Source organism: Ornithorhynchus anatinus, chromosome X3 (assembly GCF_004115215.2).
Source record: "Ornithorhynchus anatinus isolate Pmale09 chromosome X3, mOrnAna1.pri.v4, whole genome shotgun sequence".
Classification (NCBI taxonomy): domain Eukaryota; kingdom Metazoa; phylum Chordata; class Mammalia; order Monotremata; family Ornithorhynchidae; genus Ornithorhynchus; species Ornithorhynchus anatinus.
In genome coordinates, this window is record NC_041751.1 from 6,877,972 (window position 1) to 6,904,587 (window position 26,616).

Genomic DNA, 26,616 nt, shown 5'->3' on the forward strand with positions numbered 1-26,616 from the left:
ACGCTGAATCTAATCCAGTTTTCTCTCTTCCTAGTGTATACATTATAGTGGGGAATCCTCTGGTGGATTCCAACAAGGAATTGTCCAGAACACCATCCTCCCTGCGTGGGAAATGGAACAAGGCTAATAGACATATCCCTGCCTCCAGTGGACTCCCAGTCTAAAAATGGTGGAGGGAAAGGGTTGGTGATGATACAGAAGGAAAGATTGAACTGTCAAAAAGAATGTAATAATAATAATGATGATGATATTTGTTAGATGCTTACTATGTGCATGGAACCGTACCAAGCACTGGGATGGATACAAGCAAATCGAGTTGGACACAGTCCCCGTCCCATATGGGCCTCGCGGTCTCAGTCCCCATTCTTGTCTTATGCTGTCGAGTCATCTCCGACCCACAGCAACTCTGTGGATGCATCTCTTCCAGAACGTCCCACCTCCATCTGCCATCATTCTGGTAGTGTATCCATAGAGTTGCCTTTGTAAAAATCCAGAAGTGGTTTACCGTTGCCTCCTTCTGCGCGGTAAACCTGAGTCTCCACCCTCGACTCACTCGTGCCTCTGCTGTCCAGCACAGGGGAGTCATGTTGCGGGTTGCCTTCCACTCGCTAGCCTCTGGCCAAACTAGGAATAGAATGGGGGTGCCTCTATGTGAGACTTCCGTAGTCGAGGGAGACTGGTAGAGTACTGGCAACTCTCCAGGTGCGACCCTGAGAGGGTCAATCCCCATTCTACAGATGAGGTAACTGAGGCACAGAGAAGTGACTTGCCCAACTCACACAGCCCACAAGTAGCGGAGCTGGGATCAGAACCCCCAGGCCCGCGCTGTCTCCACTGTGCCGTGCTGCTTCTCTGTCTAAAGCAGGGACTATATCTAACCTGATTATCTTGTATCTACCTCAGCTACTGAAAATTGTGGGACAAGGGAAGTTGGTTGTTTTTTGTTTGTTTTTACACTATTACGCCGGCATGCTAATCCAAAATCCAAAAAGAATAACAGGCAAAACAGACACATCTATCCCAATGTTCCAGATGGGTTCCAGGGCAGAAAAGACCCAGAAAAGATCTCTGCCAAGGGAGAGTTGGTAGGAGGGAAGAGCAGCTGAGGATGGATCGTGCAATAGCTACTCCATGTTCCCTCCTGGCCACTGGGAAGAAAAGACTCCTTGGACCAGGCCTCTCTGATTATGACCTTCCAGTCCTTGATGGAACCCACTAGTAAATTCCCAGCTAGTATATTCACACCCGAAAGAGAGATAAAACTGAATTGGGCCCTGAATATATTGGAGGTATTTGCTTATTTCATCGTTTTTTCTCATGGCTTCCGTAGACCATCCTAGATAGCCTGTGTTAATGGATATCAGTGGGATCGAGGCTTTGTTTCCATTGCTTCCCTATCCAGAAATAAACTATGAAATTACTATAGGAATGACTTCAATATACCATTTATGGTAAGCCTGGGCTGAAGAGCTTTGGGGAGCAATATGGTATTTTGTCTGGCAGAGACACAAAGTAGCATATGTGTTTACTTTAGGGCCTTGCTTACTGTGTGGGGATTTTACAGAATCTGTTACCATTTTTGGATGAGTCAAAGTGAATTCTGTAGAAAGGACTTCTAAGATGATCAATTCACTCATCCATTCAGTGGTATTTATTGAGCATTTACTGGGTGCAGAGCACTGTACTAAGTACTTGGGAAGTACAATTTGGCAACAGATAGAGACAATCCCTACCCAACGACGAGCTCACAGTCTAGAAGCAGCCTCAACTACCCTACCTATTTCCATGGTTTCCTTATCCCTGATGACCAAGGGACCCCATAGTTAAGAATCATTTGTCCTAATCAATCATTAGCGCTCATCTCCGCTTCCCCTATTTAATCAAGCCACATCCAATCTTGATATGAAAATTAAGGAGGTAATAACTGGTATTTGCTTTGAATATAAAACTGAATTGTACTTTGCAAGCACCTAGTACAGTGCTCTGTACACAGTAAGCGCTCAATAAATACAATTGAATGAATGGATACTAATAGATAACTAGGTTATGCCTTCAGTATGTCAAGTAATTTGTGAAGTGCACTGAAATTCCTTCAAGTTCCTAGGGTGCATGCGTTTGTTACATAAGCTGGAAGAAGATGTACTGCTTAGTTGCCTGCCCTTCCTCAATATGTGAAACACTGAGGAAGTCCTACAAAATTCTAAAGACGCCATCATTATCAGCATCTTCAAGATGAATGAAGAAAGAGCTGTATGAGGACGTGATCGTAATGATAATAGTAATAATCTTCGTGATCTTTGTTAAAAACTTGCTATATGTCCACATCGTTCTAAGTGCGGGCACAGACAAGGAGATAATCAGGTGGGATGCAGTCTCTGTCCCACATGGGACTCATAGTCTAAGTAGGAGGAAAAGCAGGAATCGAAACCCCACTTAATCCATGATTAGATGTATAGAATTCTTTCCAGGTAAAAAGGACTTTTAATGGAGTCAGGGGCGTATTTTTGATTTCTTTACATAAAACATCCTGTGAGAGACAATTTTAAATGAGCCCTTTAGCTTTATGAAGGCAAAAAGCTTGAAGCAACTAGTCCAAAGGAAATAAACCCTCAGGCTGCACAACTGCAATACTTGTTTCCTTTCTTTGACCTTAAGAGAATCTATCTCCTCCATGGCACTTTGAAAAATAACTCTCTGGTGGAATGTATCTATTCCCCTGAACTCGCTCCCTTCTGTTGACAAAGCAGAAGCCCTCCTATTCCAAGTCAGTTTCCATTGTGTATTTAAGAACCTTTACATAAAAAAAGCAAGAATAATAAAGTTTGACTTCTTACAGGAACTTGGCTGTAGAGACTTTTGTGTGCTTCATGTCTACAACCAGCTGCTTTTCTTACCTGCCACTGTCTTTTCAACCAGCTCCCATGTCAGCAAACCTTCCATCATCTGTCAGAGCATGTGAATTCAGCTGTGTTGGTAAATTTAGAAATGTCAGTGTACGTTTTTCTGTATCTGGAGTAGGAAAACTGCACAGCTAATTACTACGAAATGGGCCTGAACTGATCCTGGGAGACTAATTTGACCACACGCTCCCCTTACTGTTTGCTGTGAATGAAGTCAGAAAACTGCTTTCTGATCTAAAAATATTTTCAAATATATATATTTTGTAAAATAAGTGGAGATCTCATTTTTTTTCTTTTAACGGAGTGAACCCCACAAACCTGGTATTCAGTGTTTGCCCTTTTTCTCCCCATTTAATTAATCGAAACAAATGGAGGGTGTCAAGGTTAAAACTGAGAAGCTTGGAGTTTTGTTCTAACTGAGAACTTAATATCTCAGGTTTTTATTTGAGACAAGCCCTAAATTTAAACTGTCACCTCTAGAACTATAATGCCGTGGGGTTCTATGACCTATCAGTCAATCAATAAATGCTATTTATTGAGTGCTTACTATGTGCGGAGCACTGTACATAAGAGCTTGGAAGAGTACAGTATAGCAGGATTACTAGTCACATTCCCTGCCCATAATGAGCTTTCAGTATACAGTCTATCTCTACTGCTCAGCTCCATGGTATGCACCAAGTGGGCCCAATTTTCTCTTCTTTCTCCCCTTCCTCTCTCTCCTCCTCTTGCTTCTCCTCTTCTTCCTTCTCCTGCTACCTGGGTGATATATTTCTCATATCTGAACTCAGTTCATTTGAAAATTGAGGAGTCTTTCTTCAATCAAATATGAGTTGTGGGATTATAGGTCCCCCTACCTCTAGAGACCAAGAATAACCTTGGAAAACCCATTTTTATTTCCATCCTCATAGAGAATAACCACAAACATGATGTCAATGACTAGAAGATTTGGACTAACCTTTAGGTCTGGAATGAGGTTTGCCCTTTCAGTTTTCAGGAGCGTCCCATGAACTCATTTCTCATTCACATCCCCTCCGTCCCTTCATTGTTCTTTAGGAGGCCACTTGAAATGCCCTAAACACTGAAAATGAAAATTCAGCTATGAAATATGGTCCATGTTTCATTTTTCTTCGAAAGAGAAATGCCCAAGAGATGTCCGAAATGGGAGAAAAAAGGTATTAAAGGAAGAATTGGTCCCTAGTCTAGGAAAATCAATAATCAGAGAGTGGTGTAAGTGGTCAAAAAACTGTTACTGAAGATCTTTAGAGTAACTGTGGCTTCAGGTTGTGAAAGTCATTCTTTGAAATGATATGGACAGTATAGTTTAGTTTCTGCTAAATCCAACAATTTTTTTCTCATTGGTTTATTATACATTTTCCTTTTGTTGCACAGGTCAGATGACCACAAGAGAAGGCTGTTACAGAGACATGAGAGTACAAGTAAATACATCATTTTGCAATCCCAGGACTCGACCAGTCACGGGACTCATCCCTTGCAAAATGCCCGCTTGTCCTCCCAGGTAAGAAGAACACCGTGTACATTCTAAGCACATTTTAAGAATGGGTAGGTTCAAATTAGAGGCACTTTATGCACCAGGCCATGACTGATGGGTATGGAGATGAGTCACTGAATGGAAATTGTGCGGAGGACTTGCAAATCAAATTAATCCACTTGCTGCAGCTGGTACAAGTCTTCCTGAGGCAACTGAAAGCTTTTAAATGTCAAGCATTCCATAAAGAAATAAAGCCTCCCTAACTCATTTTGGGGCAGAAATGCCTAAGAAACACTGAGACAATTATGTTTCTGCTGTTGCCGACATGGGGAATGATGAGGTAAAGGGGATAAAGATGGGATAGCGGGCTTATTGACTATAAGGTACCTGAGTTGGAGTTTGCAGCTGGACAGTTACCGTCCTGCTTCTGCTATCTCTCCTCTTACAGTCAGTTCTTTCCCTCTACACCTATGATAGTTCTCTTAATAATGCCAACATCTGAACCGGCACTGTAGCTCCATATAACACAGCATGCCTAGCTTTTGTCAACAAAAGTATCTAGCGGTAGAAAAATCCAGATACACAGAAGTTAAGGAAGGTTTCTCTGACATTAACATGGGGTCAACGGAAATCACGTTAAGGACCATAATCCTTGGAAATCGTGTGAAACTCCGAAGAGCAAAAATTACCTTAGGATCTTCTGGTTGTCCCACAGAACATACACATCCGTGTAGATGAGGAATAGGTATAGGACTGTTGCGTCGTTAGAGGCAGATTACAAAAATGCATGGTTGCCTTTGTAGAATGATTACTCTTTCAAAGGAGAAGGGGATGAAAACATTTGCTTTCTCCTTCACGGGCCTTGAATAGATTCTGTGGCTACGGGTACTTTTCTTCTCTTTAGAGAAGAAGCAGCGTGGCTTAGTGGCAAGAGCACGGGCTTGGAAGTCAGGGGTTGTGAGGTTGTGGGTTCTAATGCCGGCCCTGCCACTTAGCTGTGTGATTCTGGGCAAGTCTCACTTAACTTATCTGTGCCTCAGTTACCTCATCTGTAAAATGGGGATTAAGACTGTGAGCCCCACATGGGACAACCTGGTTACTTTGTATCTACCCCAGTGCTTAGGACAGTACTTGGCACGTAGTAAGCGCTTAAATCCCATCATTATTATTATTTGGTTAGAGTACCATTTGCAGGCCTTTGTCTTCTATGTGTCTTGCTACCAAATCGGACTTCTTATCTTAAGAGAAGTCTGTTAGAATTGGCCTAATCGGACTGCGATCTGTTTTTGAATTCGTAGTTGAAGAATTTGTTGTGATTTTCTTTCCAAATAACTCCTCCCAGTACAAGTTTGTTTTTTAGTTTTGTCTTTGGTTTTTTGTTTTGTGTCTTTGGTTTTCTTAACAGACCCTCTTTGCAATAATTCAGTTTCTTGAGGGGAGGGATTGTGCCTACAAACTCTATCGTATTGTAGTCTCTTAAATGCTTAGTGTAGTGCTCTGCACAGTAAGCACTCAAAAAGAAACAGTGTGACCTAGTGGAAAGACCATGGGCCTGGGAGTCAGAGGATCTGAGGTTTAATCCCTGCTCTGCCACTGGTCTCCTGTGTGGTCTTGGGCATGTCATTTAACTTCTCTGTGCCTCAGTTCCCTCATCTGCAAGAGAAATCTCGATAGTCTGTGGTTTGATTCCACTGGAAAAAAAAAAAATTCTTGATAAAACATTGTTTCAATTAATTGTTGGCTGTGTTTTTATCCCAATCTTTCCTCACAAATAAATCTGCCCCTTGAGGCCTATACTGTAAAGAAATATAAGGATTATAATCCCTTTTTGTTGTAAAGCTTCCAATTGGGAAAAGAATAGCTCTTCTCTACCCTGGGTTTCCTTTTATATAGTTTTACCAAATTGCCCTGGTCATTTCCCTTGTAACAGCATCATAGATACAAGAGACGGAGAAGGAACACTGATTAGGTCATGTAGTCTCTTTCCTGTCTGGGAAGCATTACTCTCTACAGTATCCATCTTCTGCTTGTCCAGTCTAGTTTTAAATGTCAAATCATCACTTTTCTTGTGAGACCATTTTAAACTTGATTGAATTTCACTATTAGAGTGTTTCTCCTGATATGCAACCTACATTTTCCTTATCTTAATTTCAGGCCAACCATCTCATTCTATACCCTCTTTGCCATTTTTAAAAAGCTCTGCTTCTCCTTGTCTGGAGTTTTACACTTGGATTGTAGAATTGTTGTCAGGGTCTCATTTAGACACTGTTAACAAACCTAAGCATATTCAGATCTTTTAACTCCGCCTCATAAATCAGCCTTCTTAGTCCTGTTATCATTTTTATTGCTCCTCTCTGAGCCTCCTGCATATTGTCTCCTTAGAGTACTGCATGCCTTTGTGATATTGGTCCTGATCCAGAATGCTGCAACTCAGTCCTTTATACACTGAGCGTATCTTCTACAACTGAAGAGGACTTCACTGGGATATATCCTGATATCATGGGTACAGCATCCTAAAGAAAATTACCATAATTCCAAAGGAGAAAAATCAATGTCAGGAATTGGGGGCGCGGAGAGAGGGCTACGAATGCCAGGCCAGATAACATACAGATGAGCTCAACCATTAACCACAAAATGTGGTCTTAAAGTGATAGGTCATGACTAGCCCCTTTCAAAACTGGAGACCCTATGGTCTGGCATCCCATCCGAGACTCCCGTTGTGTTGTCTTTCAAAATAGGGTAAATGGAAACGATCAACGGAAGCTGCAAGTGCGGAAGAGACATTTCCTTTTTTCCTACAGGAAACATCAAGCTGTCAATGGGGAAGTCAATTGTAGAGTCTAAATTGGCTCTGAAACCTGAGTGGGGAATTGGAATGGGGTCTGGGGTAGGATTCCTCGGGAATGTTGGTCCTGGAACTGGATTGGGGCATTCAGAGCAGCCGAATTCTCTCTCTCAGAAATCTCTTTTTTAACTTATTTTCCTCTAGCCCAGGTATGTGCTTTCCTACTGTGACTGGGTCATTTTTTGAACACTTGCTGTGTGATTCTCACACGCCCCTTTTACCCAGGCACGAGCGCTCTATTTCAGTGCACTAGAAAACAATGTCCAGGAAGAGATAATTTACCAGGTAGGTGGATGGTGACTTAGAGAAAACAAGATGTGGAGGGAGAGAAGTGAATGTGCCATACTTACCCCAAAAGTCCAATTCAATTAAAAGTGGCAAGAGTCCTTGAAATAAGCTATTTCTATCAGATGAAAGTCATTTCATCGAAATGTTCTTTTCATATTTTGTAGTTGAAGATGTTGGGATGTTTTATAGGAAATCACATTTTAATCAAGTATTTTTCCCTTTAGTTTTTTTAAAAAATTTTTTCTGGGAATTCAAGATTTTGTTCTTTCTCAGTCCAGGCTGCTGACAAAGCTCATAGTTGTCTATTAAACTGGCTGTAAACCAAACATTTATCAAACAATGAAAATGTGGTTATTTTATCAGAACAATTCTCCCTTGGAAGCCTCTATGATTAATTTCCAAAGACATCAGCGATCTGTCACATTGGTCTTTCGGAACTTACCCAGATGACCGTGGTTAAGTTCACCGAGAACATCCAGATAGTCTTTTGGAATACTTCATAATAATGTTGGTATTTGTTAAGCGCTTACTATGTACTTCATGCCCTCACCGATTCCAAATCAGTTTGATGCCATTGGGTGTTTCATATTCACGTGGTCGAAGATTCTCAGAGGGGATGGGATAGTGGAACCAGCAGCTCTTCAAAATACTTAAACCACAGCATTCTCGGTTTTTAATCTAAATGGAAAAAAAAAACAAACGCTGTGCCGTTTGGAAACCCCAGAGCTGCCTTTGTCCTCATCCAAAGGCATGTATGTGGTGTGGAAGGTTCACAGTGTTGGATTACTATCAAAATGTGGAGTCATTAGACTAATGAAATCCCCCTAAGTCATAAATCTCTGTAGGGTGCGGAATGTTTGGAGTTCAGGAGTTTTGTTGCAAGATGAAGATGAGTTAAAAATGTCTGAAAGTCTTCTGCCAGCAGGAGCATCATAGCTAAATAATGAGGCCTCAGCAATTCCTCGCTACTCCTAGGGGATGGAGATAAGCCAACAAGCTTTTATTTCCTCTCCTCCGCCCCCGCATCAAGTCTCACCTTTATACCGGGGCTAGGCTAGGAGGTTAGTCTGGCCCTAACAGTATGCAGCTATCCTACTGGCATGCCAATTCTCAGACTTGGGTTTCAGCACAAATCAGGCATTTTTATCACTTACTTTGGAAACACGACTCATAAATCACGTTAATATTTCTTGGCCTTTTGTCTTGCTCGACTCAGCTTAATAGAGCCCCTTCTCGTAATTTGTCTGCAGGAACTATCCATTTTGCTCCATTTTTCTAATGTAAACACTGGTAACGTACCTGCCTGAATGATGAATATGAAATCTAAAGAGAGAAAATACATTCCAAATGGCGGTCTGTAATTTTTAAAAAAATGTATTTTAAACATTCATCGAGGAGAGCAGAATAAGAGATTTAAGCACACATTTATGTGGGAAAATGCTTGCTTTCATCTCAGGAATCTTGTTAAAATGTAGCAATGCCTTTGGAGTGGTTTCTATTTCTTTTTTTCTCTTTTTTTTTTGCCTTCAGTGAAGTTTTTTTAAAAAAAACTAGAGTACAATTTTATTTACCATGACACTAAACTTAACAGGCACATTACAATGCTTGCAATTGTTTCCTCTAGGGCCGCATACATAATTTAACAAGCAATAAAATACATTTTTCCCCCAGATGATTTCGTGAACAATTTCAGTTTACAGACTCCTTTTTCGCTGAAGGAGAAAATAGGTTTTGGATCCCACTTGTGTGTTTCTTAGGCAAGGAGAGGTAGATAAGAGGGTGTGGGAATTCCTACCTGCGGTGTGGTAGATTCAATAGACTACTGTTACAGATTATTGCTAATTGCCATAGTCTGGAATGGTGTTTTGCTCCCTGTAAGCACTTACTGACGATGAGAAAAGTCACATATCTATTAAAATCAAAGTGAACTGACTGGGCGACGTTGATCTGGGTAAATTTAGAGCTTTTCCATTAATGATGATCTTTGCAAAGTGAATGAAATACCTATGAAAATATCATTTTTAGCATTTTATGGTCCATAATTAAGTGCTAAAATTTAGAATGATCTTTTATCAGATTTGAAAATGTCCTACGGTCTTAAAAACAGAAGGCTTCACTTCTACTCCCTTCACCTAATGGGATGAGATTGCTGACATTTAAGACCATCAGAGACCTTAGAAGCTAGGAAGGGGGCCCACTTCAAGCCTGGGGTATTGAAACATTAAAATATCTGCAGTCCATCCCTTCCTTCCAGCCCACACAGAAGTGGCACGGGAGATTTAAGATGTAACCCTTCCTGCCAAAGGAGGCTAGTCGTCTTGGCTCATCATTTATAGTAAATTGATATCGACTACTATATCGATACATGTGTGAGTCGATAAATATATTGGCATATTTATGTAAATCGATATCTTGAAGCTGTGCAAGCATAACTTTCAATTTATGAATCTACCTTTTAATTATTTATTTTTCTTTATAAAATCATAAGAATTCTTCCAAAACATCCATACCTAATCACTGTCCGATGCCAGAGTCCCAGTTTAAGGGAGCAGAGATTCTACAGCTTGGACATAAATCCCACTGGATAGCTGATAGGCCAGGGAACCAAGTTCAGAAATGTCTTAATCTTGATTTCCAAGTGTGCAGTAATCTAGGTGTTCGGGGGATGGCCACAATAAAATTTTGAAAGATATGTCTGGCCCCTCCCCAAAAGATAACACAATTATAAAAAAGGAGCATTTAACATGCACAGCAACAATCAACTGAAAACCCACACATGACCAGCTGTATAAGATAAGATATCTCCAAAGACAGCCAAGTTAGAAAAGCTGTGTAACGGAGCCAAATTAAACAAGACACAATTAAGACTCAATTGGCTCGCATCGGTATGGTTCAGAAACCCACGCGTGGAAGCCACTGTGGGGGTGGTATGACTGAAGAAGCAAAAACTATTACATTTAACTGTTTTGGGTCTTGATCCTCACACTGACAACCCCCTCGCCACCCCCCGGCCGGTAGGAAAGCAGCAGCTGGAGAGGCCAAGGGCTCTCGTTCTCCATAATAATAATAATAATGATTACTATTTTTATTATTATCATGGTAATCGTTAAGCACTTATGTGCCAAGCACTGTTCTAAGCACTGGAGTAGATACAAGTGAATCAAGTTGGACACAGTCCCTGTCCCACATGGGGCTCACACTCTTAATCTCCATTTTACAGATGAGCTGAGACCCAGAGAAGCTAAATGACTTGCCCGATGTCACGCAGCAGATACATGGCGGAGCTGGGATTAGAACCCAGGTCCTTCTGACTCCCAGGTCATTGGTCGCCACCAATTCATTCATTCAATAGTATTTACTGAGCACTTACTATGTGCAGAGCACTGTACTAAGCGCTTGGAATGTTCAATTCGGCAACAGATAGAGACAATCCCTGCCCGGCCAAGCTGCTCGCACCCAGGCTACGGCTTAGAGGCCACACACAGCTCCTCTCCACTTGCAGTGTGGCTCGAACTTTCTTATTGATTATCGCTCCGCAGTGATTGGCTGAGTGGCCTGCTTCTGCCCCGGCCTTTTCAGTAGTGGCACTTCCGGCCCCACGACCCCAGCCTCCGCCCTGCCCCATTCCCTCGCTCACCACCTCGTTCCAACCATATCCCTTCCTCTAATGCTCGCTCGCCGTTCCGATTAAAGGATGTTTTTCTGATCTGCGGGCCATGACCGTACGATGTTTTTTGGTTTACAGCTTTTCGGTCCATGAGGCTTGGCCACCCTTGCTATAGTGCAAAAGGCTATTGGCAGTGGGGCTCGGATTGTTTTCTTGGGAAAATGTCCAAACCTTTTATTAACTATGTTTTCAATTTTCAGTGCTTTCATTTGCCTGGATTTGAACATTTTCTCCATCTAACCACCGTGTCATGTGTTTTTGAGGAAAATAGGCACTCACCTCTGCCGCTGACCTCTTTGACTCTGCTGTTTTTGGCAGTGGAGAAAACAGGAATCCTAGCGTTCTTGTGAATGCGTTTACGTGTATGTAGAATGTAAAATGATTACTTTCCATTTAAGATGACAAAAGTCCACCGAACCAATTAGTTTAGCCTTAAAAGCAGCTCTAGGGAAGTCAGGTATGGTTGTTTTAAACCTTTCCGAACTCAAATTGTCTAAGTCAAACGAATGAACCCTACCCCAAACAAAATCAGGGGATGAGCTAAGCGGCAGCTTTCGTTATTCCAGATTCCCATTTTGGAAACATTTTCGAGGCGGTTCGAGCGATGTAGAGCTCCGAGTCAGAATTTAGATAAAGACACACAAAGGAAAGGGTCTCCCCACCCTGAAACTGCCAGACACCTCAATGGCAAGTGCAATCTCTCATAACAAATTGAAGGGAGCTGTGCGCTTTGGGTGTGGAATATAGAACGCAGCAAGGACTGCTCTTTGAAACCAGGTATCGCCTATCCATATCCAATATCAAAAACAGAATTTTTCTACACTAGTTAGTTCGAACCAAACGTTTTTTTCCCTCCGAGTCAATGGAGAATGCCTTGGCCTTCACACACATTTAGATTTTTCAGTAGCAATTTTAGGATCTTTATGCCATCCCAGGTCACAGATGCAACATTCTTTTTTTATTGTCTATAACTAACCATTTCTTCAATAATCCTCTTCCCCCCTTCTTCTCTTCCTCTTTTTCCTCCTCCTCTCCCTCCCGCTTCTCTCCTCCTCCTCTTCATATATGTCCTCCTCTTCCCCGCCCTCCCCTTGACATGGGCTGCTAAGTCATAGTCAATCAATAGTGGCATTTATCGAACATTTACTCTGTGCAGATCACTATACTAAGCGTTTCCTATTCTCTTCTGGAGCCCAGCCTGTCCCCGTTCCCGGCAGAATATCACTTGAGGAGCTCAGCCCGGAGAAATGGCTGCTTGGCCCGCAGCTCTTAAGAATGCCTTTCTCCGATGAGCTGGATTTTTGTTTCAGAGTGAGCAGAAGGTGCAACAGTAGGAATGGCCACCACCATTCCCCTCCGTTCCCCACTGTAGGTAGAAGGCATCTAACATGCCCTGACCGCTGAGGCGTTATGTGCCTCTACTTAACCCATGGCACAGATTCTTGTTACTGACATTTCGATGCCAGTCTTAAGGTTGGGAAGCATCCTCTCGCTTTCCGATGAGCCCAGGCGATTCATTCATTCATTTGATCGTAGTTATTAAGCGCTTACTGTGTGCAGAGCACTGTACTAAGCAAGGGATCACTCTTCGAACTTGCACGAACTGTTTTCCCAATTCCAGAGGGAGGAAAAAGGAGCCAAATCTTCCTATTCCTCAACTATCACAGCGCCTAGGACAGAATACTCTACGACGCGTTCACAATCCGACATGAGGGTTGAGTCACTGCTTTGGGAACGTGATATTTCAAGGCTTGCATTCTTAGATGTCCTACTTGATGAAAGGGCAGTGAAATGCCACTTATTCACTAGAATATCAATTTCAAATCGTCAAATCTCTTGGATGCATTTTGCAAACTGAAGGAGAAAAAGGCTGAAAAATACTGCTTCAAACATGTCTTTACAACTAAATGTCTTTAATGTAGGATAAGAAGTAAACATGAATATCATATAACACAGACATACTTCATGTTGATTCATTGGCTTCCGAGACCTCAGGAACCTCAGACAACAGAAACCAGTGGTTTTTATCAGTAGTGCGTTTCCTTTTTTAAAAAAATTGGTGTGCTATTCATAGCACGATTTTGTTTTTACATTTTTGCATCTGGTGTCAGGAGTTTTTACGAGTGAACGACGAGCCTGAGTCTCCCGGTTCCACCCCAGAAGGTGCAGCCGCAGATAATTATTCCGTGTCTGTCTTCCCCATTACGTCATAAGCACCTGGTGAACACCTGGTGTACCCGTCATGCTCCCCCAGTCATATAATACAGTGGGTGTTCAGTCAGTTCTGTGGATTGGATCGATCGATCTATTGATCCGTGTGGGAGACCCTAGAGTTGCTGCAGTCATTTAATAGAGTGGGTGTTCAGTCAGCGCTATGGATTGGATCGATCAATCTATTGATCCGTGCAGGAGAGCCTAGACTTGCTGTGTTTTCCCCCCTAGTTCTCCAAGTGAAGCGATCCCATCCCTCCGTCCTCCGAGGACTTGCTGATCCAGTCGGTTCTCATTTTTAGTGAGCCACAGCTGCCCGGAAGCCAGAGAGCCCAAACTTGGGATTCCTTCGGGGGGCTGCGCTTGGCTCGAGGTGGTCTTAGACAGAGTTCCCTGAGCGATTGCCCGCCCCCCGGGGTTAGGCTGGGGCAACGTTCATGCCTAGTGTTGAACTCAATGATACTTTTAAGCGAGAGAAAGAGAGGGTAATTTTCATCACCTGGGTTTGTGTATTCTGAATGATCTAATTCCCCTTTCCCTTTGACGAGATGTCACAAACCCACCATTACTAAAGTGTCTGAAATAAGGGTATGCTTTGGAATGCTAGACTATCCCTTTCATCTCACTTTCCCAGAGGAGCAATATAACTCAATTTGAGCTTGGAAAGTACACAAGAGCATTCATTATTTATGTCTGCCCCAAAGGTAAACATGAATGTAAGAACAGAAGAATCAGAGGATATGTAAGTGAAACGGGTGAGGGGAAGGCCTTTCTCTTTCATATTTTTGTTATGGCTCTCACGGCGGTCCCAGTGCCCTATTGTCCCAGAAGTCACTGCCCTTGAGACATTTACTAATTCCTAGAGTTGCCTCAATCGCAGAGTGTCTGCAAATGAAGAATCTTTGATTCTTTTCATGGGCGGCGACGGTGTCTCCTAATTCTCTTGCACTCTCCCAAGTGCTTAAAACAGTGCTCTGCACATAGTAAGTGCTCCATAAATACCACTTATTGATTGGTTGATCCAATATACCCCCTTTTTCTTAAGTTTTGATAAGAATGATAATAGTATTTAAGTGCTTAGTATGTGCCAAGCACTGTACAATGCACTGGGGTCAAGACACAATCCGTATCCTACTCGGTCCCTGGGAAGCCCCACAGTACTTATATTCTTAGCTGTAATTTTTTTATTTATATTAACGTTTGTCTCCCCCGTAGACTGCAAGCTCATTATGGGCAGGAAATGTGTCTGTGATGTTTGGTTTTTCTTTCGCAAGTATTCGGTCCAGGGCTCTGCGCACAATAGGCACTCAATAAATATGACTGAATCACAGAGTAAGGGAGTGGAAGAAGAGGTATTTACAGATGAGGAAACTGAGTTAAATGTCTTGTCCATGGGTGCCCAGCAGGCACGTAACAGAGCTAAAATGAGAAATCTGGGCCTCTCACTCCCTGACTCATGTTCTTTGGAGGTAACGGGGCAAGTGTGAGAATTTAGAAAGCTGCCTTAATAAATGCTTTAATTAATTGAAATATGTCTAACATGCTAGGTTAGGGTAACAAAAAAGAAATGGTCTTTGCATTCTGGAAAATGTGTGCAGTGTGACCTCATGGTGACTGTGAGAATCCTTCCTTTTTATAAAAGAAACCGAAATAGTTCATTAATTTTTATTACGTGGATAGTTTCGTCTTAAATTTTCCATTTTATTGTGTTTGGTCATAGAAATATCTAGCAGATTTGGGGGAGTTTAGTTTCTTTCACTATCCTATCTGTCTTCGTGAATTATTTGCATATGTGCATATTACATGAACCTAGGTGATATACTCAGGTTTTTTGTTTTTTCTTCAGAATCATTGTTTTCCCAGATCAGAGTATTTTTAATTGAAAATACCAGGCTGAAATAGAAGTCACATCCTTCAGGAAAAAGACCTCAACTTATTAAATAAATCAGGCCCCATGGGCAAAAGTGTAAGCATAAGATAGCATAAAACATTGTCATGTTCCACTTGATTTGCTGCCTTACAGGCTTAATGTAAGAAACTCAGCGCAAACAGAACTGACACACACACACACACACACACAAAAATAAAACAACCAAATTCTTGATATGCTTCTGACTACAGTAGCCAAGAATGTAACAACCAAAAAGGAAAGACAACATATTCCTAGACTGTTTAGATTTGTCTGTTTCCTAAACAGGACGGGAATCCACCAACCCCCTTCTCATTCCTCCTGCTCTTCACTCCTTGAAGAAACAAATTTTGATTCAACATCTTAACGAGTGAATCAAGGTCTGTTCAGTTACTACTGTCTCCCACAGGGGTAGGGTGTGATTTCATATTGATGTTGAAAACAAATTTCAACAGCAGGAACTCTCAGTCGATCAGTGGTATTTATTGGGCATTTACTGGGCACAGAGCAGTGTGCTGGTGGGAAAGTACAATAAAACAGAGTTGGTAGACTTGTTCCCTGCCCACAAGAACCTTACAGTCTAGAGGGGGAGGTGAATGTTAAAATAGATGGATATATAAATAGATATACATAAGTACTGTGAGGCTGGGTGGGGTGCTTAGTCCAGTGTTCTCAATAAATACGATTGAATGAAAGTGCTAAAAGGGTACAGGGCCAAGCATTTAGGTGTTGTATTATCTTATTAAAAAGTCTTCTGCACTTTTTTTTCCTAAAATTGTTCAAATGTTAACATGAGAATGAATTGAAATATCACCCCTATTTTTTTTTTATGATTGTTAATGTGACTCCATGATACTGAAAAGTGGTCATTAGTGAAGGCATTCCTGCCCTGCCAGTAAATTCGTTTTTAATACTAGGGATAGTGGTATAGTAAATGACTTCATAATTTTGCTTAGGATCTGATGATATTTGTTGGTGATAATTGTGGCATTTGTTAAGCACTTCCTCTGTGCCAAGCACTGTAATAAACACAGGGGAAGATATAAAATAATCAGGGCTGGTACAGTCCCTGCCCCTCAAGGAATTTTCAGTCTAAGTGGGGAGGGAGAATTGGTATTTAACCCCCATTTTCCAGATGAGGAAACCGAGACACAAAGAAGTTAAGGACTTGGCCAAAGTCACATCGCAGCCGAGTGGCAGAGCTACCCAGACTTTTTGTTAGCCTGAATTTTTGTTACTCTTGGGGAATTGTTATATTTTCTGAGTGCTTCGTAGGAAAGCGCTATTTTTTTTTCCAGAGTAACCAACCCCATTGAAATACTGAATATGGAGAAATCCCTCAAAGGCATCATTTTCACTAAAATCAGCAATTGTTAAGCATTTTACCAAGACGAATCATGAAGGGTGGAGGGGTACTTTTAGTAGTAATAGAAGTGTTATGGGGTTGACAGCTTCTGGCTTAGCTCTCTTGACAAATGAAATTGACACTCCTGTCTCTGCTTATCAGTTTGTGTTTATTCGGTTTTGTTTGTTTTTTTCTCCATCCTGTCTGCTAATTCATAGAGGGGTAATCAATCAATCTGTGGTATTTATTTGTGTGCACTGCATTAAGTAAACGGTTGGGAGAGTGCAATAGAGTTAGGAGACGCAATCCCTGACCTGGAGGAGGTGTGAGCCTACTGTGTGGCGTGCACTTACTGAGCATTTGAGGGAGTCCAGTAGGGTTAGTAGACACGATCCCTGCCTTCGAGGAGATTGCAGGGAGCTAGACTTTGTTCATCCTAGACTTTGTTCAATTTCCCACTCGTGCTCTTCATTCATGCTTGCGGATTGTCAAGTTGTTTTTTACTTGTTTGGCTCATTTCCTTGCCAGTAAGGAACATGTGTTTGGCTTCTGTTATACCTTCCCAAGAGTTCAGTGTAGTGCTTTGCGCAGAGTAAATGTTCAGTAAATTCTACTGATTAATTTTTTTAAAACTGATTACGATTAGCAGTGTAGCCATATGCTTCATGATTTTGCTTATGATAAGGTGGTGTTTGTTAATAATCGTGAAATTACAATGCTATTTACTGCGTGCTTACTTTGTCCAGAGCACTGTACTAAACTCTGGGTCGGATACAGTCCCTGTCAGTCCCCATGAGGCACTCAGTCAAAAAGGAGGGAGAGCAGGTCCTTAATTCCCATTTTACGTCAGAGGAAACTGATGCGCGGAGAGGTTAAGTGATTTGCCCAAGGTCACACAGCAGGCAAGGGGCAGAAGGAGGGTTAGAACCCAGCTCTTCCTCCTGCCAGACCCGTTAGCTTTCCACTAGGCCAAGCCTCTTCCCTGCTTCACCCTTAAAAAGAAGGTTAGAGTGCGGCACCCTGCCCCGGTGACACTGTAAAATCATTTCCGTACCGCATTTTTCATTGCGAGATGAAGAGCAGGCGAAGAAGAGCCTCAAGGGGAAGGGGTTTGGCCACCCTTGACCTCTGATCTTCCAAAAACCAATCAGTTATCTTCTGAGCTCCTAGTCGCTGTGCTAATTTTGAAGTTTTGCCCCTTGCACATTTTTCTCTTTATCTTTAAGAACCCCCTTTGATGTAGTTCTGGGCTGTAGCGATCCCATGTCTCTGCAGTTCTGCGGTGACCACATATGCTGAGCCTCAAGGGGAAGGAGTTTGGCCACCCCTGACCTCTGATCTTCCAAAAACCAATCAGTTATCTTCCGAGCTCATAGTCGCTGCGTTGTACTAATTTTGAAGTTTTACCCCTTGCACATTTTAACTTTAAGAACCCTCTTTCACCTAGTTCTGGGGTGTAGCGATCCCATGTCTCTGCAGCTCTGCGGTGACCACATGTGCCGAGGCTATACGATCAAGCATATCACGGATCCTTGTGCATTCATAGTATCTTACATCACTCCCGCGAACGCTCTCCAGTTCGAGAAAGACATCATAGTCCCGTCTAAACTATCCAGACATCATTTCTGTGTTCCGCATCTGATATCTTGGAATAAATTATCATAAGTCCTGCAGGGTTTGGCGACAGTCCCAAAGCGAAACATTTAAACCAGCTGAGCTAGTGGATGAGGGCTATAAATATTGATTTCCCTCTTTATCCAGGCCAGGCTGTTAGGCTGTTGAGCATATGTGAAACTTGTTAAACATAAATTATGGTGTTTATATTATTCTACCGGAGGACACAAATCCTGCTGAATAATTACACTCATTTATAGCATTAACCATTCATAATACTAATTATCCTGAAATAAATGGTATCGTGTGGAGGCCAACCAAATATGTTTCTCTTTCTCATCTTGCAATTAAAGAAAAACTGGCCGATATTCAGAAGAATTGAAGGCTACAAGCACAGAAATAACGTCAGTAACATTATTCCGCAGGTCAAAGTTAATCTCCCCACTACCATATTAAACAGCTCAATTAAAGGGTTGGCCACGGGGGAGAAAGCAGCAAGTCAAATTCTAGGATAATGAGGGGAGATATTCTGAAATATACTAGTACTGAACCTCATCCATGTAATAAAACTGCATTGGATTTCGCGTGCCAGCTTGCTCGCTTAAGCTCGCAAGGCACTCGCATGAGTTATCTCATTATTACCAAAACGTATTAAACAGTTCCTATGTGCAAAGCATCGTCCTGAGTCCTGAGATAAATGCAAGATACCGAATGAAAACACGGTCTCCTCAAAAACCTCGATTGTTTGCCCTTCCACCTCCACATCAAACAGAAACTCCTTTCCATTGGCTTTATCAGAACCTAATAAGCTCTTCCCCTTCTCTCTTACTTACCTCACTGACTTCCTACTACAACCCAGCCGTCACTCTTTGCTCCTCCAATGCCAACTTACTCGCTATATCTCGTTCTCGTCTACCTTGCTGTCAACCCCTTGCCCATGTCCTCCCTCTGACTGGGAACTCTTATCCCCTTCATATATGAAAACTACCACTCTCCTCACCTTCAAAGCTTTATTAAAATCCCATCTCTTTCAAGAGTCCTTCCCTGATTAGTCCTTCATTTCCTCTAATCCCTCTCCCTTCTTCATCATTTATGCATTTGGATTTGTACCCCTTAAGCTCTTGATATCCACCCGGCCCTCAACCACACAACGCTCATCGGTAGATCCGTAATTAATTTTAATGCCTGTCTCCCCCTCTAGACCCTAGACCCATTTGGTAGGCAACGGAATGTGTCTCCCAACTCTGTTGAAAGTGCTTTCCCAAGCACTTAGTCCAGTGCTTAGCACACGGTCATTGGAGTAAAACAGGTCCAGAGAACAATTAGACTACAATAGAAGCAACAGAACAAGGTAAAATTCAGTGATTCAGAAATAGAAACTATAAAATATGTAAGTCAAAATCCTCACAGTGAACAGTCCGTGACTATCTCACCACTCCAGACAACAGTCCTGCGTTAGGTAATGCCATTTTCTGAGCCCGACTCCTGTGATTTTGAACAGGAGGATGAAAGCCTCGTGACCTTTCACCAATCGACCCGGGGAGATTATGCTCAGCCCCAATTCCCACAACCATTAGCTGAGAGGACCTGAGAACCCAGGCCTCCTGACTCCCAGCTCAGCCCTGTTACTGTAGCAGGTCAAGTCGCCTCTTATTTTCTCCATGGCAACAGAGCCATTGTGATTCAGAAAAGGAGTGCATAACACATCCTCTGGATACCCTGCAGCAGGGCAGGAGTTTAAGAAAAGTTAGTGTCTCTGGGATTGGAGCCAGGAAGATACATAATTTTCTTCTAAAACTGTGAAATCTCTATAGTCATTTTTTGGCTATTCTCCTCGAATCCCTTTCCTACTGTGGTTGAAATCGGGTTATGGTTTAGTGAAAGATGATGTGGCAACCAATTATTACATGAACTCAAGCTAAGCAGAAAGCTCAAAAGAATCCCTCTCCAGAAACATGGATGTGCTTCACGACGGTCAGTCGATTAATTGATGGTACATTTTAGACATCAACTCTGTGCAGAGCACAATACTAAGTGCTTGGGAAAGCTCAATGGCTTCAGACGCCATCCCTGCTCCCAAGGACTTTATAATCTAGCAGATGCAGTTTTTGTTTCTCCTCCCCTAATTTCAAAGAGAGAACAATTCATTAAGTGTAAAATTGAAATCGGGGATTGTGATGTATACTCAAGGACTATGATGTTTCCCCACCATCAGCACCACAACACTTATGTACATATCCCTATTCTCTTCTGTTCCTCTGTCTCTATCTCCCCCACTAGATTGTAAGCACCTTGTGGGAAGGAAATCATGTCTACCAACTCTATTATATTGCGCTCTCACAAGCACTTAGCTCTGGCAAACACAGTAAGTGTTCAGTAAATACCACTGATTGATGGATTAATGAAAAGAGTTTTCAGATTTTTCTTCCTTAACTGTCGCATGAGTTAGAGTTTGATCTAGGCATTTCATAGATCAAATGTGCACCCTTCCCTATTGATCTGAATAAGCAATTCCCCTGGTTGAAATTTGCACTTTACCCAGTCCTAGTTTTCATCTTGAAAGAATGATTGTGTAGAATATGTTCCTGTCACTAATAAAGCAATAGTCCACTTGTACTTTCTGCAGAAAATTGGCAACTGAGAGAGAGAACCAGGATCCAGCCATCTGCCATGTCAGGAATGATAACATACTTCGTGCACTATATTTGCCATGTTTAGAAGGCCGATTTAATCCATCTTTGTCGGCTGTCTCTCCTGGAGCATTGAGTTTGTGGGAATTTCTAGTGAGACTGCTCATTCTCTCGTCAGTGCACAACCCTATAATAAACGATTTAACACTGCCCTCTTCTTCACCTTTCTCTTTCCCTGCTGATGCCAGAATTATAAAAGTTTAGAAGGACTACAGACAGACAACTGGGAAGCATTTTTACTAACTGTGTGCTCCCAGGAGAAACCGTCTCTGGGATTATTTACTTCAGAGTATGACTCCAAGATGCACAAAACCAAAGATGTGAGAAAAACTCCAATGTGAAGTAGTGGGTTGTGTCATAATATTCAGGTTTGTGCCATAAAATAAAGAAAATACATCAGGGACTATTAAACCACTGTAACAGAAAGTGAGATTCCCCATGAAGTCATCAATATGCCCTGAAAATTAGAGAGAGGTGTGAATTTTTTCTCCTTGATCTTTACAGTTCATTTTATATCCTGTGCTCTGAGAGGTGGATTTAACCTGAGCACATTACCAGTGGGAAGTATAATTTTATAAAGGATAAGCAACAAGCATAGGTCAAATTGAATTTTGAAATTCTTGAAAGACACTCAGATTTCTCCCAGAACTGCCCATAATTGGCTCTCTTGAGAGACCGGGGAAGACATTTCAGATGCTAGCACTTTTCAAGCTTGCATAATGACCAGCTGAAAGGGTTATGAAAACAGAGCCTCCTTAAGCAGGTATTTTGACATTGATCTATATTAATTCATTTAGGCATCTTCCAACAGTACAGCGAGGGTACCAAACTACAGTAGAATAAAGCGTACTCATTTTATTATTTCTATCATCATTATTATTGTATTTGGTAAGCACTTATTATGTGTTAAAAACTCTGTTCTAAGTTCTGGGGTTGCTACAAATTAACAGGTCTCTCTCCCACATGAGGCTTGTAGTCTAAGTAGTTCAGTTGCATATTCATTTTTCCTCCCCCTCACCGGTTTTACAATTATCAAGCAATGTTAAGATGTACATTGCTACCCGAATTTCTTGTCAGATGCAACTTATCTAGGACCCTTGAATCCAACCAAATTAAGAAATAATTTGATAGAAGCAGGGAAGGAAAACTGATTTTTTTTTCAGTTGCAAAATGCCATTAAGCCATCTGCGCTGAAAGGTGATAAATAAGCGCAGGATCTCTTTAGCCATTGGAAAAAGGCCAGCATTCTTGGATTCACCAGGCCCAGTCACACCCAGGTGGGAGACGGGCTATGTCTCATCTGATTATCTGACATCTGCCCCAGCGCTTAGCCCATAGTAAGCGGTCCGAGCAGGGAGAGGCCCCGGGCCGGCTGAGAGTCGCAGACAGAAGACAGGCTGGAAGGCTACATTCCTTCTCCCCTTTCACACTCTCGCAGTTTTCCCAATGGGGAAACCAGTACTGCATTGTCCAGAAGCACCGAAATCTTTATTTGGCCCTGTATGATTACAATATAATCTCTGAATTTGGGGGCTGGCAAAACACCATGGGAGTATAAATAAGAAAGTATTAAAAGTATTTTCCTGTAATCATCTTATATACCTTTATATATGAGGCTATCGCTTTTTCTCTCTCTCTGAAACAGATGAATACTCATACATGTTTCTATCAGTCACATGCTTCATTTTGTCCCTTAAGGTTTGCAATCTGGATGTTTCGCTAGAACCGCAAGTTCTACCATGTGGTTTTCTTTACTTCAAATATCTCACACACTGGGGCAGTTTGTCTTTTTTCCTTGATCTGTTTCTGTTTTACTTCAAAATGGGAATGAAGCTCTGAGACACCTAATTGATAGAAAAATGATATGTCAAGTTTACAGATATCGTTTCCTGGGTTAAGCATTTGCATTCAGCCTTATAATCTATGAACTCAATTAGGAGTTTGATGGTGAATCTAAATTTGCCTTTCGCCATTGCAGTGATGTCCTTGTGCTATTGAAAACAGATTGAATTTGTAATATTGTTTTCGAAGGCAAAGTCTACCAAGCCATTGACTTGAAAAGCAGCACTTTTGTTTAGCTCCTGTAGACGTGTCTGAAGAAAGACCAGCGCAGGCTCCTACAAGATCTGGTTCTACTAGCGTCTCCAGGCCGTCCCCCACCCCCTTGCCACGGCAAGCAGAGGGTCGAAGGGTTTATGGGATTCACTTACCCAGCAGTTGAGTGGAGCAGAGTTGGTGAAGAAGAGTAGGTAGCTGACAGCAGCTGCCTTGGACCTTCTCACAAGCAAGAGCCTGTTGAATTACACTTAGAACGGCTTTGCCGTTTTGTTAGCGGTCTTTGTATTTGGGGTCGTTTAGTACTGTGATGAAATTTCAAGTGCTTATTCTTCTCCAGTGTCATAGACTGGTGGAGGGATCTTGGATTCTGGGAGGGTCATGCCGGGAATGCAAATCTCACCTGAACCCGAGTCAGGATGTGAGGAGTTGAGCTCATGGTCTTTTTTCCTCCTTAATGGAACAGGAGAGGAAAATAAAGTCGAGAGTTCTTTTCTTCCCCTCTTTTCTCTTCATTTCGCTCATTCTTACTGAGGCATTCAGATGTAGAAATTCCAAATCCCTTATTTCTGAAGTCCTGGCCTCTGTCTTCTTTTAGAGTTCTTGGAAAAAACACCACTGAAAAAAGTTATCATTTTAATTTTTCCAATGACGTAGTTTGTTAAGAAATAAAGAGATGTCACTGCGATTTGACCAGAGCCATCCGTTTCTTCACTATAGCTGTCTTACTCTCCTATTTTTATTTCCCCAGCCAGTGGGTTCACAGTGGCTGATGTTATTTTTTAGAGATAAAATGACTGGATGATCCACCAATCCAATGCTTCCTAGCATTTGTTCAAAATGATTCTTAACTGTTCAACACTCCATCCAGTGCCCAGTTAGGTAGGGACTCAACCATCTGATACCTCTGGGATTGGCAGCCTCAACTTCTCCGGGCTCAAAGTGATTAACAGCAACAGCATCATCACTGCATGCTCAGAATCATTCCCAATATAAAATGATCCAAATGCTTGAGTCCTGCCATTTAACAAACAAATCCTCTTTAATTCCACACGATTTGGTATTTAATCACTTGCCCAACTAGATCATAGCTCATAATTCCTTTCTTTACCTCTCAAAGTGAAGGTATCCAACCCAACTCTTCTCAACATATAATCTACCGTGTAGAAACTTGGGACGGGGAGAGAAAAATCCATTTTTCCACTCTAGCAGACTCACGAAGGACTCTTCCTCCTCTTGTTGTGTATTTCAAATTTCCTTCCTCTTTTTCCTCGCACGAGTCGTTTTTTCCTGAGACAAATGTGTCAAAGGAAAAGCAAGAATGATACTGGAAGGAGGACTGCTGTTTCTGCAAGGAGCTTTCAAGCGCTTCCTTAGTGTCATCTCCTCCCTATTCCCTGTGATTAACAGCTAGGATTGTCAACAGAATGTCCAGAATTCCCAGCTTGTTTTTTGCCGTCCCTACAGCTGAGTCAAACTGGTAGGATACACTCGGTTCACTAGGACCTGTGGGAAGTTTGCTCGGCAAGGCTTGAAGGTTTCCAGTGTGTGGTCCCAGAGGTTATATTTATAAGGGTCATACTGGGCTTTTAGAGGAACAGAATAAAAGCCCCATCTGCTCTAGTGCATTAGTGTGCAAATAGAAAATCAGGTGATTGTTATTCTGTAGGGGCAAAGGGCATCAGAGCGACAGAGAAGATCCTCCTGACTTTAAGCTTGTGAAATGGAAATGAGGACACCTCAGAGAGTACCAGAGCTTAAGGTCCTCTTAATGCCTATGGATTTCTCTTTCATCTCTTCCAAGCTGAGATTTTTGTTGTTGTTGTTGTTGAAGCTAATGGAAAGGGGCCTCTCTCAGTGCTTCTAAGAAAAGTCCTGGGGGAACGGTTTGCGCAGAGACAGGGGAGTTGTAGACCTTTAGAATAGCGAGGTGGGTTTCCCAATTCAATTTAGGGCTCCCGGGATTGCACATTCTCCTTCCTTTCCACTGTAAATATAAGCGTGCTAAATTATGTGGCATCTTTTAAAGATTAGATCTGATCAGTATCCTGGGACAGGAGATCCGCTAAAAATAATTTCTCATCCCCAAATAATGGGAATTCTCACTTCATCTGACTTCTGGCGGTTCATATGCTTAACTCCTGTGACTTCTTGTTCCCGTTCAGCTTTTGAGGCTTCATCGTTTGACTTTAAATTGTAGAGAAATGGAACTTAAATTTGAAGAGTAGAATAATAAAATGCCAGCATGTTTAGCTCATTAATAGGAGTATTTGTTTGTTAAGGGCTCACTATGTGCCAAGCACTGTACTAAGCAATGAGGTAGATACAATATCATCCATGGAGCTCACAGCCGAAGTAGGAAGGGAGAACAAGTATTGACTCTCCATTTTATATATGAGGTAATCGAAACACAGGGAACTTAAGTGACTTGCCCATGGTCACACAGCGGACAAGTGGTTAGAACAGTGCTCGGCACATAGTAAGCGCTTAACAAATACCAACATTATTAAGTGGTGGAAGCAGAATTAGGACCCAAGTCCTTCTGACTACCAGGCACTTGCTGTATCCACTAGGCCATGCTGCTTCTCATCCTCACTTCATTACTGTGGGCTTAATCCAGTGAGTACCTTTGAAGCAGCGTGGCTCAGTGGGAAGAGCCCAGGCTTGGGAGTCAGAGGTCATGGGTTTGAATCCCAGCTCTGCCACTTGTCAGCTGTGTGACTGTGGGCAAGTCATTTCACTTCTCGGTGCCTCAGTTTCCTCATCTGTAAAATGGGGATTAAGACTGTGAGCCTCATGTGGGACAACCTGCCTATATCTACCCCAGCACTTAGAACAGTGCTCTGCACATAGTAAGTGCTTAACAAATACCAACATTATTATTATTATTATTGAAGGTTTCAGGGTAATTAAGGGATTGTGAAACTGAAAGACCAGAAGCATGGCTGGGCAAGGTTTTTGGTTCAGGGGCTTATGATACAGGTCTAGATTTCCTCCTTTCTTCACTTCAGGCCACCGCTCTTTGCTGACTAACTGATGGCTACAAATTCCTATTTCCGAGACACAGAGAGAAGGGGCTACGGGGTCAAGCAGTAAATCTGGGGAAGGGACCTTGGTGTCAGGTAGTGAACCCCTCTTTTTCGGTAAACCCTCATTTCCTCTTCTCCCACTCCCTTCTGCATCACCCTTGCACCTTTTATCCCCCCATCCTTTAGCCCCACTGCACTTTTTGACATATATGTAATTTTTTTATATTAGTGTCTATATCCCCCTCTAAGCTGTAGGGCTCAGTGTGGGCAGGAAACTCATCTACCAATTCTGTTATGTTATACTGTCTCAAGTGCATAGTGCAGTTCTCTGAGCACAGTAAGCATTAAATATCACGGATCGATTGACTGAATCTGGAGAAGAGGCTGTGGAATCAGGCCTTGGGTCCGAAGAAGAGGCTGCTTCAGCAGGAAGCCTAGTCACAAAGTGAGCCTGTCCTGAGCCATCCAGACAGTGAGCAGTGATCTGCCTATACAGTGGAGGAAAGTGTGATTGTGAATGTTTTGCAGGTTGCTTTTCTTTTTTTTTTTCATCGGTTTGTGAACGTACTTGCTC

At 42.2% G+C, this 26,616-nt stretch overlaps 1 protein-coding gene across 1 annotated transcript in view; it reads left to right on the forward strand.

Moving 5' to 3' along the window:
* The window catches only part of ADAMTS16 (ADAM metallopeptidase with thrombospondin type 1 motif 16), a 136,788-nt gene that overhangs the window by 89,370 nt on the left and 20,802 nt on the right, over positions 1 to 26,616 (forward strand). Inside the window, exon 18 of the mRNA XM_007655522.3 lies at positions 4,290 to 4,416. Coding sequence (XP_007653712.2) covers positions 4,290 to 4,416 — 127 coding nt within the window. The remainder of the gene's footprint in view (positions 1 to 4,289; positions 4,417 to 26,616) is intronic.